Below are 17500 nucleotides of genomic sequence, written 5' to 3' on the forward strand. Positions count from 1 at the left end.
TGTGTGTGTGTGTGTGTGTGTGTGTGTGTGTGTGTTTTCTTTTTTAGGGGTAGATGTGGGCACCAGAAAACCTAATGAAAGAGGAAGAAAATAAAAAAGCAAATATGTTCCATGGACGGCACCTGCGGCACTCATATAACTTCATCACACACACAACACACACACACACACACACACACACACACACACACACACACACACACACACACACACTCACTCACTCACTCACTCACACACACACACACACACACACACACACACACACACACACACTCACACACACACACACACACACACAGACACACACACACACACACACACACAAACATACACACACACACACACACACACACAAACATACACACACACACACACCTGTTTGTGAAGCCCCTCGGAGGAAGCTGAAAGTGAGGCGGGAACAAAGGCTGTTTGGGAGCAAAAAGGTCCTTCAAAGGCCTGAACAGTCCCTGGGGCTTTTGCATAATGCCACAGCGGAAAAAAATAATAAACGCTGGTTAGTCAATCAGCCACTAATGAGAGTGAAACTCTTTGATTTGCTCCCCTTTTTTGCCTTTTAAAATGTGGCAGATCATAATCCTGACACCCTGACATCGCAGGGGGAGGAGATGACAGAGTGTAATTTCATAATGGTGCTATGTGACAGCTTAATTGCTGAGCCCCCCCACCCCCCTTACAAATGAAGTTCTGCTACAATGGTTCTTTGACTGCACACACACACATATACACACACACACACACACACACACACACACTCACACACACAAAAAGGGCTTGTGTAACGCATTGTGCAGATTTCTGAGCCGTCCGCAACCTTCCATGCAAATGAGAATCAACAGAGGGTTTTTTTTGTGTGTTTGAATTTGAAGTGCTCAGCGAGGTCTAGTGAGACCTCAAAAACAGTGACTTTTTGTTGGGTCGAGTTGTGGCAAAAAATATTCCCACTTTTAATGCTGTTGATCTTTGGAGGACTGAAAGTGGCCTTGCGGAGTGTCGAGCATGACTGCACATGCAAAAGCAAACGCCGCATTCCGACATTGAAACGTGTCTGTGACCGTGATCCTCAGGTATGCCTTAAGTGGCTATTCTGAGCAGTGTGGAAAAAGCTTCACGCTCAAACCACAAAACACGAGTGAGGTGCAGTTTCCAAGTTCATTCAACAGTTGAACTTTTTTTACCCACCCCATTCACACACCCCCACCCCTCTTCTAACTACAGGGGGAAAGAACTGAGACAGATTTTAGCCTGGTCTAGAACATTCCTGCCGTTAAAGACAGAGGATGTCAGCCTACCACTGTAGCCCCCCCATGAAGTCTTTTTACCCAGAGTAACTTTCAGAATGTCATCGCTGTCATCGCATGAATCCTCTGCACATTGCGAGAGGATTGCTGCTGCAAGAAGCACGAATCCACATGCACCCACTGTTCACCGTCGCAGAGGATGATGAGGAAATGTTTTAATATGCTGTAATATATAATAATATAGTTATTGCGATTTCGTCCCAAGCCACATGCTCTGCCTTTGTTCTTTGTGCAGGATTAGCGCTATCTGCCTGCCTCAGCCCCTGTAATAGATTGTGTTAACAAGCCTCACTGCATTCAGGGCTTAAGGTTATTAGGGTTAGATTTATTAGTCAATTAAGAGCCCCGCGGTGAATGAAAGATGGCGCAGCTCGGTCCTCGCCCCGAGATGGAAGATGGATGGCCAGCGCTGGGCTGTGTGGTGGCCAAGCGGAGAAACACGCCCCAAATCCAACAACCCCTCCCACACACACACACACACACACACACACACACACACACACACGTGCATACCTCGTACTGCTTGATGATTCCGTACGTCTGCATGGGCTCCTGCCATTTAAGGTTGATCTTCTCCTCATAAGTGCTTCCGTGGATGGACTCCAGGGGAACAGGACCAGGCACTGAAAGAGAGCAAGTGGACAAATAAAGACAACAAGCCATATATTGTGTGTGTGTGTGTGTGTTTGTGTGTGTGTGTGTGTGTGTGTGTGTGTGTGTGTGTGTGTTTAGCAGGCAGCTGATCACGTCTACCGGTATATTGATCCTCAACCACATACCCAGACAAACCTTTCCCTTTCGTGAAATCAATATTCCCATAAAATGGAATGGGAGAACAACAACATCTTGTGTTTTGCACATCATGTTCTGAACACGAGAATTCAGCACGAGATGCAATAACTGACTGTACTCCACCACCGGGTCAAAGGGGAGGACTAAGCCAGCGTAGCTCCTGCTTCGGCTGGGGAAAAAACAAAGTCTGTTTTCGTGGCAGCCTTGGCCAGTGCCGACACTGAACTGCCTCTATTTAAACCGTTTTGATGAAGGTTACCAGAGACCATTACGAAAACATGTTTTTTCCTTATCCAGTTACAGAACTCAGTGGAGGTGAATTCCAATCCAACATAATTTCGGCAGCGCTTCATATTCCACATGAAATAAACTGATATTGCGTTCAAGGACAGTGTTCCAATGGTTGATGGCAAAAGAAGAAAAAAGGTTTTTACTTCGACAGTCAAAGGAAAAGGGCCAAGCAGTCTATCAATCAGCAAAACTATCTTGAACGTCAAGAAAAATCACTGTAGAAACACTTCAGTTTATTTGAAATATCTAAGAGAAGTTGGACTGAAATGGCTCTAACACACTTGACTTGTAAGGCCAAATGAAATAAATAAACACTATGTAAAGATACCACTTTATATTTGAATAGGAGCTATTGTAGATAAATGTATAATAACGAACAACGGTGTAGCTATGTTTTTAGAGAGGTGAAGTTCAAGGTGACAGTGGCCGAGTGCCATTGTAATAATGTGATGTTATTCACAATAACACACAAAGCTGACTGTTTAAATTCCTAGTCTGAAAATTCAGGGGCAGAAGGGGCCAGATGTCCAATGAAACTCAACATAATCAACACAGCTAACATTGGATAAAATAAGGAGCAATGATTAGAACACTGCCTCGTATGCGTGTTTATTACTGGTGTGAAATACAAACTGCACCACCCACCATCTTCATCAGTGAGCACCCCCATCTCCTCGCTCTCCTTGACCCCCTCGCGGTTGTGCAGGACCAGCCGGACGCTGACGTTGGTGTAGGGGGAGAGGTTGCGGATGGTGTGCTGTGGGGTGGTGCTGAGGGTGTCGTAGCACAGCTCCTCGCGCGTCTCCTCCTTGCCCGCCGCCTGGTACCGGTACTGCACGGTCAGGTTGTAGCTGTGACAGCGCGTCACGTTGTAGCCGAAGGGCTCCCAGCGGAGCGTGATCTGCCTGGACTTGATGTCCACCACCTGCAACTTGCGCGGCCCGTGCATGGGATCTGAGGAGAGAGGATTGGGGATGCATGCGTGAAAGAAATGTTTCAGATAGAAAATGCACACAGGTGTCAAACAACATCAATACTGAAGTTTCAACAGCATCCTGGCAGAGTTTTAAAATGCTCTGCTGTCTTATTCCATCAAACCATGCTATGAGAAAGTGGTTCTAAGTATAATCACTTTTAGCACTCCCTGAATCCTCTATGAATCCAGCCACTGTATTTTGCTCCTTTCCCCTTTTACACCCACCTCTCCTGCTGTGCTGTTATCCAGGAGGCAAACCTCATCTATCCCTCTACACTGACTATAAATTGTGATGGGCCGAGCGCTGATCCATGGAGAACACCCTGGAGCCTGCACCGCAGCCCAAGGCTCCCTTCCTTTCACGTCTAATCAGGGAGCCGTGTTGCCTTCTCCATCTGCACTCTCCCATCTCCCCTTGGGGATGCACAGGCAACCCAGGCACACTGTAATAGGATCAATTTCCATTCCCGGGTTCAATTCACAGTCCATTTCTCAGGAGTTTGCTCCTCAACCGCTATAGTGTTCAGCTGACCCCTTGTTCATTCACATGCACCTATTGGCTGGGACTGAGGCGAGGCTGCAGACGGCCAGCTTGATGTGTCAGTTCTTTAGCTGGCGCTAAGTGGCAACCTAAACCACTCGAGTCTCATCTCAAGGCTGGTTTTGCCCCATCTAATGGGATGGGAACGACAGGTACAAGAGACAGCATTGGAAATAGAAAAAAAGAAAAAATAAATAAATAAAATGAACAAAAAAACCCCAGACAAAACAACCAACTTCTATGGTATCTTCTAAACCAGTGTATATTTGAGATGAGGGGAAAGCAAAATTGAAACATTCATTTCCCCTTTTCCTTGTTTCGGGGATTCTAGTTGGTCTTTTTTAATCAACATGTCTCTGAGTGGACGACTCTCTGGGTGTGTGTCTGTATCTGCGGATCCGCCTGTTAAGTGTGTCTTTATCTTTATTCCGAGCTCGAGGGACAGCAGTGTACAACAAAGGGCTGGAGACACCCTTTAATCACCAGGCCTATAATGAAGCTCCATTGGTTTAATATCACCAGGCCTATAATGAAGCTCCATTGGCTTGAACTCAACAGAAAAACAGATGTGAAGGGTGCTGCAAGCAGTGTTCAGATGAATGCAATCAGGCACAAGGAAGCGGAATCAAAGTGTCCATCTGCATATGGCTGCTAATAAGTGACCACAGTACATTCAGGTCACATTGTGAAAAGCAGATCCAGTTAATATGGTGCAATCTATGTAGTTTAAGGCAGAGGTCATTGAGCCAAAGTTAAAGTTTTTTTTTTTTTTTTAAATGACCTTTTATTGTAAATCATCAACAGAGTAGGGATCTCTGTTGTTTCCACGTGATACTCAGGTCTGACGTGGTGGATGACTACTTGTGCAGCTAAATCAATTCATCTTATCCACTGGCTCTTCCTCAACATGTTAGCCACCATTGATAATTGATAACAGAGCTAATAGCAAATAGGCCAAAAATAGGTGGACTGAAATGAGAACATATATATCCATGCCAGCCATCTGATACCCCTGGTAAAGATAAACCTATTATCCATGAAATAGGAAATTCCTGAACTGACAAGGTATACAAGAAATATTTTAATAGTTGGAACTGAAGATTTATCACTCAGAGCAAAATAACACCAATGCCAATTTGAAGTGCCCAGGTAGATATTTTCTTCTGCACACAATATTAAAAAAGGAAAGCAATTTCCCTTTACACAAAAGCCCTATTTCAACCATTACAAGTTGGAGAGGACACATCTTTCGAGACGGCTAAGGGCATCCTTGGGGTTTGTGATTGTTTCCATCACAACAGTCGCCACAGTGAAAGAGTGTGGGGAGGCCATGGAGCAGGTGCGCTCAGCAGAAACGGCAACAATGTCTCTTTTTGTTCTCGCAGCCTTTGATGCCGCTCCAAAGACACTGTTGATGCTGTCAAACCAACCATCGAGAACTGCACTCCAGAGTGATGACAGTGGAGTCTAAGGTCCAGGATGCAGTAGGCAGGCACAGAGAAATATAAAGTGGGCGATGTGTGCGTGTGTGTGTCACTGTGTGTGTGTGTGTGTGTGTGTGAGAGAGAGAGAGAGAGAGAGAGAGAGAGAGAGAGAGAGAGAGAGAGAGTATGTGTGCGCGCGCATGTGTGTGAGTGTTTGTTGGAGGGAAGATGGTTGTCACACTGATGCAAGATAAATGTCCACTCAATATTCCAGCTGTAACTGCACAAATCCAGCAGGAACAGAGACCAAGAACAATATCAAATCCTTTAAATATGTGTATGTACAAACTACACAGACCAATGAATATCTATATTAGAGATTATGTAATGCCACAACATGATTCTCAGAAAGAAAAGGAAATAAATATTACATATTATTGCATTTCTTTCCCACCTATCCTCCATTTTCCAGGTAATATCATTCCATTCCAACCATTTAACACATATAGGCTACTGTATCTCCTCAGAGCAGTATACAGTGCCATTTGCACCCTGTACTGTATCTCCTATGCAGTGCCATGTGCACCCTATCTTATTCAAATGGAAAACAGTGCTGCTCGGACTCCGGGATGTCTCTGTCATATCTCTTGGCTGTAATAGCTGCCCTGACACACTGGGAGTGCAGCAAGACTCAAGCCTGGGACTTCTGACAGCACACCCATCCACAGATGGAGTCAAATCGGTTGTCACCGACTAAGCCATTTAATGTCAGACCACCTTGTAGAGCACACTCACTCACACACACACACACACACACACACACACACACACACACACACACACACACACACACACACACACACACACAAACCCCACGGTGCTTTAGCAAAAGACCTGAGTGCTCACAATCTCTTTTGTATGTTGACTGCTCAATTTTACCCTAATCGACGCGTCCCTGTAATGCTAGGCCATTTGAAAGGTATCAAATGGAAAACTTTTATTAGGATTCCCCTTCCTTGCCTTGGCATTCCCTCTCTGTTCGATGCTCAGTATGTTAAGAAGGGGGAAAAAAGTCGCAAGAATGAAATGATGCAGCAGACAGCTCTAGTTATGCCAGGCAATAAGCCTGAACCAATGTAGAAGTGTCAGCCATAATGGTGCCTTTTTCAAGCCACATTTTCAAATGCAATGATGTCACAAGTCTCTGAATGAGATGTCGCATGGAGAGAGCAAATAGCCTCAAGGGGTACGGGGGGGGGGATGGGTGCCGCGAGGGTGACTGAAGAAGGGCTTGTGAGTACTTGAAACGCCTGGTGCTTTAAAGGTGACAATCAAGGCAAGAGCACGAAGAGACCTGGGGGAGGGGTAATGGAGGTGGACATGGGAGAATTAGCCTTCAGGACATGAAATGCCGGGTCTCGGGAAGACCAGACAGCAGACAAAAAGTGAACTTGTTTAACAATCTAGACATCCAACTTAGGGCTTCGTTTGAGTGCTCACTCAGACTGGAGAATGCACCTCGCATCTAATTCATCTTGATTTTATTTGCAGTCAGAAAAAGAAAGTTGTCCATTTGATGTCCACTGGAGTCATACTGTGCTACCAGCATAACTGTATATCTTCTTTGATTCCCATTTCTGTAACCTTGGAGGTTAACGCCGTAAAGGTCCTGACTGTCAAATCATAGATTGAGCTTTCATCGTGACACAGTGACATATGGCATACTATTGTAAAGCACTAGCAAAAAAATATATGAAAATAAAAAGTAAAAAAAAATAAAAAATTAAATCATAAATCATTTCCACATGAACATAACTGACCCCATTAGTTCCTCCTCAAATCAATAAAGGAATACGTCGCGACACACCCCACATGTTTAAACTGCCTGAACAGCCCACAGCACCTGGGGCAGGGAAGCGGTCATTGGGTGGCTTTGGGGGCACTTTGACCTTTACAGGCCGTGACCTTCAAGCCGTGAGGTAAACTGTTGTGTGACCACTAATGAGCACAAGGTCGCTGGCTATTTGCATAGAAAATATGGAAAAAAATGATCACTTAAGAGTCACACTCGCTTAAGAGGTGACATCGAACTAGTGTTTAACTTAATGTAGGCCCATGCATAATTGGAGAGCAATTAGGCAGTTAAATTGCAGTCAATCACGACTCATTCATTCACAGTGACTAATCAAAAGCTGAAACAGGTGTTTAGACACACTATTCTTTATTATTATTCTGTTGAGATATTCAAAGATTTTCACTTCAGATGAAACCAAGCGAGGTGGGTAAACGTTATTATGCCGGTGGCAGAGCACGCGGAAGGAGATGGCAGACTCAGTACACCCTCGTCTGGTTCCTGTCATTTCAGGTGGATGCAGCACAACCTACAACCGTGACAGTCTACATCAGCTGACCTTCTGATATCCACCTGCACCCCCCGCCCCCATTCCCTTTCCTTGATATCATCTCTGCTCCCGGTTCTCCTGCGTTCTGTTCCCTCTCCCCCCTGAGGAACCGTTTGCCCTTCAAACTTCACGGGCCCCTGATCCAGCTGTCGGTCCGGATACCTGGATTTCATTTTTAACACATCGATTTTCCGACCTCTCCCTGCCCACCGTAATTGATGGTGAGAAAGTGAAAAGACTGTTAACAATCTATTGATTAGCTCGAGCTGGGCGGTGAGGTAGGTGTGTGTGTGCGTGTGTGTGTGTATGTGTGTGTGTGTGTGTGTGTGTGTGAGGTGGGGGAGAGAGAGACAAAAAAAACTCTAAGATAGAGGGGTAAAACTCCAGCAGACAAATCACTGTTTATTTACACAGATTATCTGTTGCTGGAAGTAATGTGAAGCATAGGAGGGTTGGGGGTGGGGGGTGGGAGGGGGGAGTTAAAGGTTTGCCTCTATCAGTGGCAGAGAGAGTGTGAGGCACAGATAACGCAGAAAGGCCAGCATAGGGTAGAAAGTCCCTGCTCTGCACTGGTCTATAAACAAATAACCCCCCAGTGGACTGCAGGCCGACAGATAAGACACAAAACTTCTTCATAGCAGGCAATCAAAGACAGCAAAGAGGGAATAGCTGCTGGGTCATGATACTGTCACATACATGCATGCTTACACACACACACACACACGCACACACACACACACACACACGCACACACACACACACACACACACACACACACACACACACACACACACACACACACACACACACACACACACACACACACACACACACACACACACACACACACACACACACACACACACAGTCATAAATGGCAAGAGATTATGGCAAACGATTAAACAGTTATCGAGAGAGGTCTGAACCAGTTGGGGATATGTCTGGGTATTCATGTGTGTGGGTGCACGTGCACATGTGTGTGTGTGTGTGTATGTGTGTGTGTGTGTGTGTGTGTGTGTGTGTGTGTGTGTGTCAGCATGAGTCAGACTGGTCCCATGCTGTACACAAGAATGCCTTTTATCGCCAGGGAGTGCTCCGGATTACCAGAAGCATCAAGAGTGCCATCTCAGGGATTACAAGGGACATTCCCTCCTGTGTGTGAGATGGCTGAATTCACCTGACTGACTGATTACCAAATCCCACACTGACTCGCGAAAGCACATCTGTAGGATATCACAACCGGCATCAAAGATGGAATAATGTATGATTTGATAAGCTGAAAGTTTGTTCATAACTTGTTTGTATCTCAATCTCACTCCAAACAAGTCAAAACAGGCCCTTGGATGAAACACAACAAGATCAGTGGATATGGGAGAAACAGCACAATCAGATGGCTTTCTTCTCGGGTTTTACATGTGCTTATCTCTTCTAGACAATACACACAGACACACACACAAATACACATACATACAAACACACACACACACACACACACACACACACACACACACACACACACACACACACACACACACACACACACACACACACATACAGACATGCACAAACACACCCCAGCGGGCGTCAGAAGGCAGGTTTGTGTTTGCGGAACTATCTGCAGGGTCTCGGTGGGTAAACAGTGCCGGTGCTAAAAGCGCATCGTATTGCTGCCTGGCTGCCTGACAGGAATCACACACACACACACACACACACACACACACACACACACACACACACACACACACACACACACTTCTCTCTGGAGGCGACGCATACACACCGACGGACATGTACACAGGCGCGGAGAGTGACAGGAAAGGAGATTGAGGAAGGGAGAGAGAGAGAGAAGGAAAGAGAAAGAGATAAGGAGGATAGATATGGGGAGGAGGGGCAGAGAAAAGAAGAGGGAGGGAGAGATGTGAGGAGGAGATGGAGAGAGGGAGAGAGAGGGAGAGAGAGAGAGAGAGAGAGAGAGAGAGAGAGAGAGGACGTCAGGGGCTGAAAGGGTATGGTAAAGAGGGGGGAGAAAGGGAAGGGAGGGAGGTGGAGAGAGACATTTTTCCCTTTCCCTTGTCAAAAAATGAAATAGACAAAAATGAAAAGATACAGAGAGAAAGAGAAAGAGAGAAAGAGAGAGAGAGAGAGAGAGAGAGAAAGTACATCTGTGTGCAGAGGAGAATCACATGCTCAGCTGAGGGTGGCATAGGGAACAGAAGGGGCCTGGACCGTGAGGGCTAATGATGTTGTGTACTGCTCACATCGCTGTGGGGTGTATGGGGTGTCACTGCGTGTGGTGTGTGTGGGGTGTCACTGTGTGTGGGGTGTCACTGTGTGTGGTGTGTGTGTGTGGGGTGTCACTGTGTGTGTGTGTGTGTGTGTGTGGGGTGTCACTGTGTGTGGTGTGTGTGGGGTGTCACTGTGTGTGTGTGTGTGTGTGTGGGGTGTCACTGTGTGTGGTGTGTGTGGGGTGTCACTGTGTGTGTGTGTGTGTGTGTGTGGGGTGTCACTGTGTGTGTGTGTGTGTGTGTGGGGTGTCACTGTGTGTGTGTGTGTGTGTGTGGGGTGTCACTGTGTGTGGTGTGTGTGTGTTTGGGGTGTCACATGGTAGGGCCACATAAATATCAGCACAGGTATACTGCATGGGACAAAAGCACAATCTGCTCAACATCTGCATCAGCTTTCTGTTCAATGAACAGAACGTTCTCCTGATTGAAATGTAGACCTCATGAGACTTTATCATATGTGACACTTGCACTTCCAGGATTTTCAACTTCTATTCATAGTTGCTGTAGTTACGTCTGTGTGTGTGTGTGTGTGTGTGTGTGTGTGTGTGTGTGTGTGTGTATGTGTGTGTGACCCACCATGCGCGTGCATGTGTATGTCGGGCATCCCAACCTCTATATGAACTGTGCCTCAATATGCTCCTGAACATGATGAGTGTTGTCTAAGAGGCCGTTAGGCTTCAACAGTGAGCACAAGTACAAGCATGTGGAGTGATAAAACTGGGGCAATCAGAACGTCTTGACAGGACATATGCCTGGTGTGTCGGACCACCCTGAGTCACATTTACCCACTGCTAATGGGTCAAAGGTGAAGGTCGATCCTAAGGAGGAGATAAATGTTCCTCATTACCCATAATCCTTGGCAGAGGGGGGCTTTCTTTGCATTGATGCCCACAATAAATTGTAGCCGGAGCCGGAGGAGAGAGGCACCATTTATTTCTCCCCTTTACCTCCTACAGGAATGAGAAGGTGGACACTCAGATGACATATAATGGCTTTTAGCCTTTGCACAAGATGGATGTGACAAGATCCTAATAAGCCCAAAATGTGTGTGTGTGTATGTGTATGTGAGTGTGTGTGTGTGTGTGTGTGTGTGTGTGTGTGTGTGTGTGTGTGTGTGTGTATGTGTGTGTGTGCATGTGAGTGTGTATGTGTGGGTGTTTTGGTGTGTGTATGTATGGGTGTGGGTGTGTTTATGTGTGGGTGGTTGGTCCCCTATCACACACACACACACATCATTGGCATTCTCTCACTGTATCTAGATTACCACCGAGCCTGTCGACTCGCCATCGTGCTCAAATCATTCTAATTTGACATTTAGATGTCAACTATTAACGGCCACCACGGCTTGACATTTAAGACACGTTCCCTGTTATTACCGCCACGTTTCTGCCGTTCTTTTCCCCGCGCAGACGCTAATGGACCGTAACCTTTTTCGTTGTCGTCAAAAATCAGATAGGTGCCATTGTCCACCCGAAACACGGGGCCCAAGAAGAAGTCGAAAGGACAGCGTCGCCATTGTCGCTTTGAGAAAAGAAAAAAAAAAACAGACTTGCGAGTGGATGTGGGTACAAAGGAGAACAGTGGCTTGGCTCGTGCACCTGCATGCTCAGTGCGCTAGCGGCAGCCGCAAGCGGGCTAACAGAGGGCCGTGGCTGATGCTCTCAGCATGCATGAGCAGAATAAAGGTATTAGTCCCAGATGAGGGGGAACAAATCGGCCATGACTACAGCCTCTTCTTCTTCTTTTCTTTTTTCTTTTGCTGTGGCAGGGAGATGGAGGGGAGGGGGGAGAGTGGGGGGGGGGGGGGGGTAGAGTGAGAATGTGAGGGGAGAGACAGCGTGGGAGGAGGATGAGAAGGTGAATGTGAGAGAGAAATGGAGAGAGAGAGAGAGAGAGAGAGAGAGAGAAATGGAGAGAGAGAGAGAGAGAGAAAGCTTTGAGAGGAGAGAGGGTATGATTGAGAAGGAGAGAGATTGATGTCTCGTCATCCACCTCAGCGAGTGAAACAAGTAGCCGTGCACGGCCCCTTACATCAATTGCCTGGATTGTCTTGGGTGAAGTTCTGCTTGAGAGTGGAAATGCTTGAATTCACTTCAAGACACGACATCACCTCGAAAACAAACCCGGGGAGGGACAAGTACCTCAAAACAAAAGATGCTCTTTTCTTGGCCCAGATTATTCTCAAAAAATAGCTTTTCGATGTACTATTTACAGAAATCCTATCACCTCTTAGTAATCAGTTTCAATATGCTGACAGTGGTGGAGAAAATATGCCATGTACAAACGCATGGGGAACACTTTGTCATGAGCAATGTGCTCACTCTTCCAAATGGAAAAAAAAAAACATTTGCTGCACTTGACGCTCAATTTTGAACCGCTCAGGTGCATATACGGTGTATTGCAAAATGCACTGCAGACAAAAGACGCCATGCAAGTGCCCATTTGTCCCCTAACAAGTGACAGATTAGCATGGTGGTGCGCTCACAAACATGTGGCAATACCAGAAAAAACTGAAAAGCAAATGTGTCATGGTGAGGTGGGGACCATCGTATCTCACTCTGGCCAGCGCAGGGAAAAGCTTTGGAATAAAAAGAAGCATCTAAAAAATACAACAATGAGAAAAAACAAGTTCTTTTCTTTTGCGTTTTATGTTTAACATGGAAGACTTGACTGACACCAGTATGATTTTACTGTCACTTTGCGCTGTTATTATATGATTCACTCTACTGTCTCTGTGTATGTGTATGTGTGTGTGTGTGTGTGTGTGTGTGTGTGCGTGCCTGTGTGTGTGTGTGTGTGTGTGTGTCAGTGTGTGTTTGTGTGACAGAGCATGAGAGACAGAGGAGACCTAGAAACAGAGAGAGAGAGAGAGAGAGGGAGAGAGAGAGAGAGAGCGCACGAAAGTGACATCGACAGACAGACACCAGCACACCCTTCTTGCCTTTAATATCCCACGGAATAAGAAAAGTGTATTTGTCAACACAGCCATCTGCGTAATGACACGTCTTTCATCCTCATCAAAGGCCCTTGTCAGAGCAGGGGGAAGTGGCACAATGATGACAACCCAACAATCAAAACTCAATTACGTTCACAGAGTGCTCCACCACACAATGGCCTCCACTCCCCACAAAGACAGGGCTCTTCCGCCGCCATGGAGAGGAAATTAAATAAAAAAACAAGAGCCCCTCCCCACCAAAGAGAAAGAACACCTTCAGTTTCCACATCCCATTCATGCAATCCCTGCTGATCCCCCCTCCACACACAGACAGAAATGTCCAGGAAAGGGCCACATCTGTCACTCGAGCTCTCAACACCCCCATGTTTCTGTTTTGCCCCCCCCCCCCCCCACCACCCCTCACTATTCCGCTCATCTTGCCCGTCTGGCAAAGCTGGCACCCCTTCATCTGTTCACGACCAGCATGGCGCACGAGCTGTCAATCACAGCGCCATCCGTGTCAGAGCAGACGCTTTAGCTACTGTGGGCGGCGAAGCGTATGTTGTTTCCACACCTACAGACACGGGCACACACACATACAAACACACACACACACACACACACACACACACACGTCTTTAGCATTAGCATTCCAGTGCTAGAGAGATGAGATGAGCAGTCTCTGAGGCTACACACACACACACACACACAGAGACACACAGAGACACACAGAGACACACACACACACACACACACACACACACACACATACACACACACACACACACACACATGCACGCCAGTGCCCTCCTGAGAATGTGCTTATGCAGGCCCTCATCTAATATTTATGCCGTCATTACATGAAAGATAAAACATGCAGATAGCAACAGAACAAAGAGGTGGGGAAAGTGTCACCCAACAGAGGAGGCGCTTAGCCATCCATCTCCATCCAGAATATTCATCTGTTCAGTCAGAAGAGATGTGTTATTTTCCCCATTCTGTTTCCCCATCAAAGATGAATTCATATGAGGACTTTGTTTCGCTTTTTTTCACTAACATATTAGTTTCCGTCAAAACACAGTTGACTCTTCTGCTGTTCCTCTTCCCGTGTGCTGGAGACGCGTCAGCTTCACTTAGTCTCTGACGGGCCCTCACACTGGAGGCGTCGGGGCGGACAAGACAGGGCATGTTTCAAATCAGCGGAAATAAGGGAGGAAATGAAGGTCAGGGAACAGACTCAGAGGGTGACCAGGGGGGTGACCTCTGGTTCAACCTGACATGGGCTGGGCTGAGAAACAAGCCTTCCGAGAGGCTCAGGGGACCACCCTTCATGCGCACACACACACACACACACACACACACACACACACACACACACACACACACACACACACACACACACACACTCTGTGTTTGTCTTCCTCTGCGGGCATAAATGACCTGTTGTCATGGCAAAGGCATGCTTTTTCCCCCTTTTCTCTCTCTCTCTGACTAGGCTGAATGACGACATGTGCTGAAGGACACCAAGTGGCGTGTTGGCTGGCGCCTCTGCTGTTAACCTATTGTGGACACATTGTTGTGTCATGAGCACCTAGCGGACGCTGCCACAGGGGCCGATGACTGATAGGTTGACCGGGATTGGACGGTGGTGGCCTGTGGAGAATAAGGGCACGTCAAGCCTACGGGGAGAGAGTGTGCTGGGGAAATGAGTTTGGTCCTTAAAGCCCACGCTCACTCTCCCGGCAGGCAGGGCTGCAGGAAAGAGGAGATTCTTAAAGACCTTGCCAAGATGACCAGAGCCAGCGGGCAACCTCTGCTCTCGTTTGGGTGCCAGTTAGTAAACAATAGATGGTCACTTGTAGCAACACAAGGGGCTGAAGTGGAAAAAAACACTCAGGGCCACCATATAAGGACAAATACACACACACAGGTGAACATGAACACACACTCACTCACACACACACACACACACACACACACTCACACACACACACATACACACACTCACTCACACACGCACACATACACACACACAGGAACATGAACACACACTCAGTCTCACACACACACACACTCACACACACACACACACACACACACATACATACACTCACACACACATCTATTTATAACAGCACACATCACGTACTAAAAGAATTCTGGTCCCATTCTGGAGCAGAAACGGAGAGTCTGACGGCTGTGTGAACAATCATATGGGCATGCAGGAGTGATTTGTGACTGACTCCGTGTCACATGCACTCTACGGCCACCCTTCAGAAGTCCAACACTCCGTCAGCATTCCCACCCTGATCTGATTACACACGGCTATGACTGGCGCACGTACGACACACACAACACACGAGGACACGTGAGACTTCCATCAGTTCATCCTGTGGGAAAGACCATTTGATCTGTGAGAGATAATTAACTTAAGACAGAAGTTTATGAGTAGCTTCAGACAAACACAGGAAAGGTGTTCAATCCCTTCTGCTGTAGGTACAGTAGGGGAATTCCATCAGTCAAAAGCGTGATGCATTTTGTCCCCAGGATCTGTAAAGCTTGTGTTCCACGACACCTAATTGATGTGGTGGTAGGTAGGTGAATCATTTACAACGCAGATAAGGGCACATTTTAAAACAAAGTCTCTGAAGCAGACTTTTAAATTGCGAGCCGATGGCTCGGGCCTGTACAGGCAAACCCCCCGTGTGTTTAGGATTATATACACAAAAAAGAACGCAGTGCAAACCCCCACCCCTCCCCAATTTGGGCAGCGATGCACGTTCGCCCCCTCAATTCCTGCTCCCGTATAGATTGGTGGGTGCCTGGGGCAGAGGCTGCTGTTAGCGGCGAAGCAGGACAGGAGAGGGGTGGAGAGGGAGTGGAACGTGGGAGAGAGAGAGCAATGGCCTACTTCACTGGTAACAGACAGGTTTATTTTATTTACCACACTTCTCATGCATAATAAATTGCAGCAATCCATTAAAATGGTGAGGGCTCCAAACAGCTAAATGGAGGTTGATTTTTATTTTTTAGCCCCTGCCTACATATCCCTTGCATTATGCTACTGCTATATTGCTCTCCACCATCACCCTAACCATTACTCCTCTAACACACACAGAGAGAGAGAGAGAGAGAGAGAGAGAGAGAGAGAGTGGGAGAGAGAGAGAGAGAGGGAAAGAGAGCACAAAACCATGTAGTGTTGATAGACTGACTAACAAGCCTGTAAAAAGCCCACCTCACTTATACATTGCATCCTGTGCCACTGAGTCTTTGCCCATAACTCATATTGCCAACACATATCTAATAAATGCATTTTGGGGCTTAGAATGTGAATAATGCAAGTGTCTGCCGACCGAGGCAATGTGAGGAGAATTAGCACTAATAAAGGCCATGCTGGGTTTTTGCATAAATGTGGAGTGTTTGGATTATAACCTCAGGCTATGTAATAATGGAGGTCCTTCAAGTGAAGTTGGGGGCTGAGGAGGAGGAGGAGGAGGAGGAGGAGAAGGAGGAGGGGGGAGGGGGGAGGGGGGAGAGGGGAGCTAGCGAGGCTCACCTTTGCCTGGCCGACTTGGCTGAGAGTATTACATTTCATTCCCTTTTTCTTTGCTCATATCGGCAATTCAATAGCCCTGACAAACTGGATTTGAGTTGGCCTGGAAGGACTTTCCAACAGCACAGATCCAAACCCACTGCAGGGGACATTGATCAGATAGGGTGTGGAAGAGGGTCACCGTGAGTTTAGTCCATCCACTCGGGGTAGATAATGTGGTTACATTGTGACCACTTCGTGTGGACTGGCTCAAGCCAAAATGGCGGAGTGGCGGTGGCAGCAGATGCCTTGGGGTCAGTTAACAGAGATGGAAACCACAGATGTGGGAAACCAATACTGGCCTTTTCTCCCATTCCATTTTTTAAACTCCCTCTATTCATATCTCTCTGATGCCTTTTGTCATGATAAATAATAGCATAACGCTCCCCACACCAGTTGAGAAGATGAGTTTGTCAGCTTTCATTTGGCTGCGAGAAACAGCTATTGTAAAACATATGCAGCAGAGAGGGTAAGGCAGGCAGCAGGCTGGAGAAAGAACAGGAAATGGCATCGCCTGCTCAATAGGCCAATGAGATTCTGGCAAAAAAGAGGAATTACCATAGAAATTATGTTTTATGCTGAAAACCCCGGTCCTCTAAAAAAAACAAAAATTGGATTGTATTCTGCTTTTTGCTTTTTTTGGAGGGAATGGAGCAAACTGTAAAATAACCAAATACTGGGACTGGTCTAGTCTAGTTTTTTTTTTTTTTTACATTTTTTCACTATAATATTATTTTATCACCTTCCACAAGTGACATGTTATCAAATTCATGAATCCAAATCCACATCTATGTACAAACAGCATGGGCTCCCTACATGCTATACCAGTATGCTACATATCACTCTAAAGCCATTCTACAGGTCTCTTACAATCACCATTACCACTTTTCCCAGAGTCATGTAAATCCATTTATCTGTGTCAACAAAACCCAAAAGTCCTGTC

At 46.6% G+C, this 17500-nt stretch overlaps 1 protein-coding gene across 7 annotated transcripts in view; it reads right to left on the reverse strand.

The window, feature by feature from the left end:
- The window catches only part of LOC143131394 (receptor-type tyrosine-protein phosphatase mu-like), a 194837-nt gene that overhangs the window by 79449 nt on the left and 97888 nt on the right, over positions 1–17500 (reverse strand). For all 7 annotated transcript variants that reach the window (XM_076291013.1, XM_076291009.1, XM_076291012.1 and 4 more), the window contains exons 8-9: positions 3048–3356; positions 1833–1942 (exon numbers count right to left, since the gene is read on the reverse strand). In XM_076291013.1, coding sequence (XP_076147128.1) covers positions 1833–1942; positions 3048–3356 — 419 coding nt within the window. The remainder of the gene's footprint in view (positions 1–1832; positions 1943–3047; positions 3357–17500) is intronic.

The sequence above is a fragment of the Alosa pseudoharengus genome, unplaced genomic scaffold (assembly GCF_046254945.1).
Source record: "Alosa pseudoharengus isolate Yale_2024_CS ecotype anadromous, Long Island Sound unplaced genomic scaffold, YU_APseudo_1.1 YU_APseudo_1.1_scf_18, whole genome shotgun sequence".
Taxonomy (NCBI): domain Eukaryota; kingdom Metazoa; phylum Chordata; class Actinopteri; order Clupeiformes; family Clupeidae; genus Alosa; species Alosa pseudoharengus.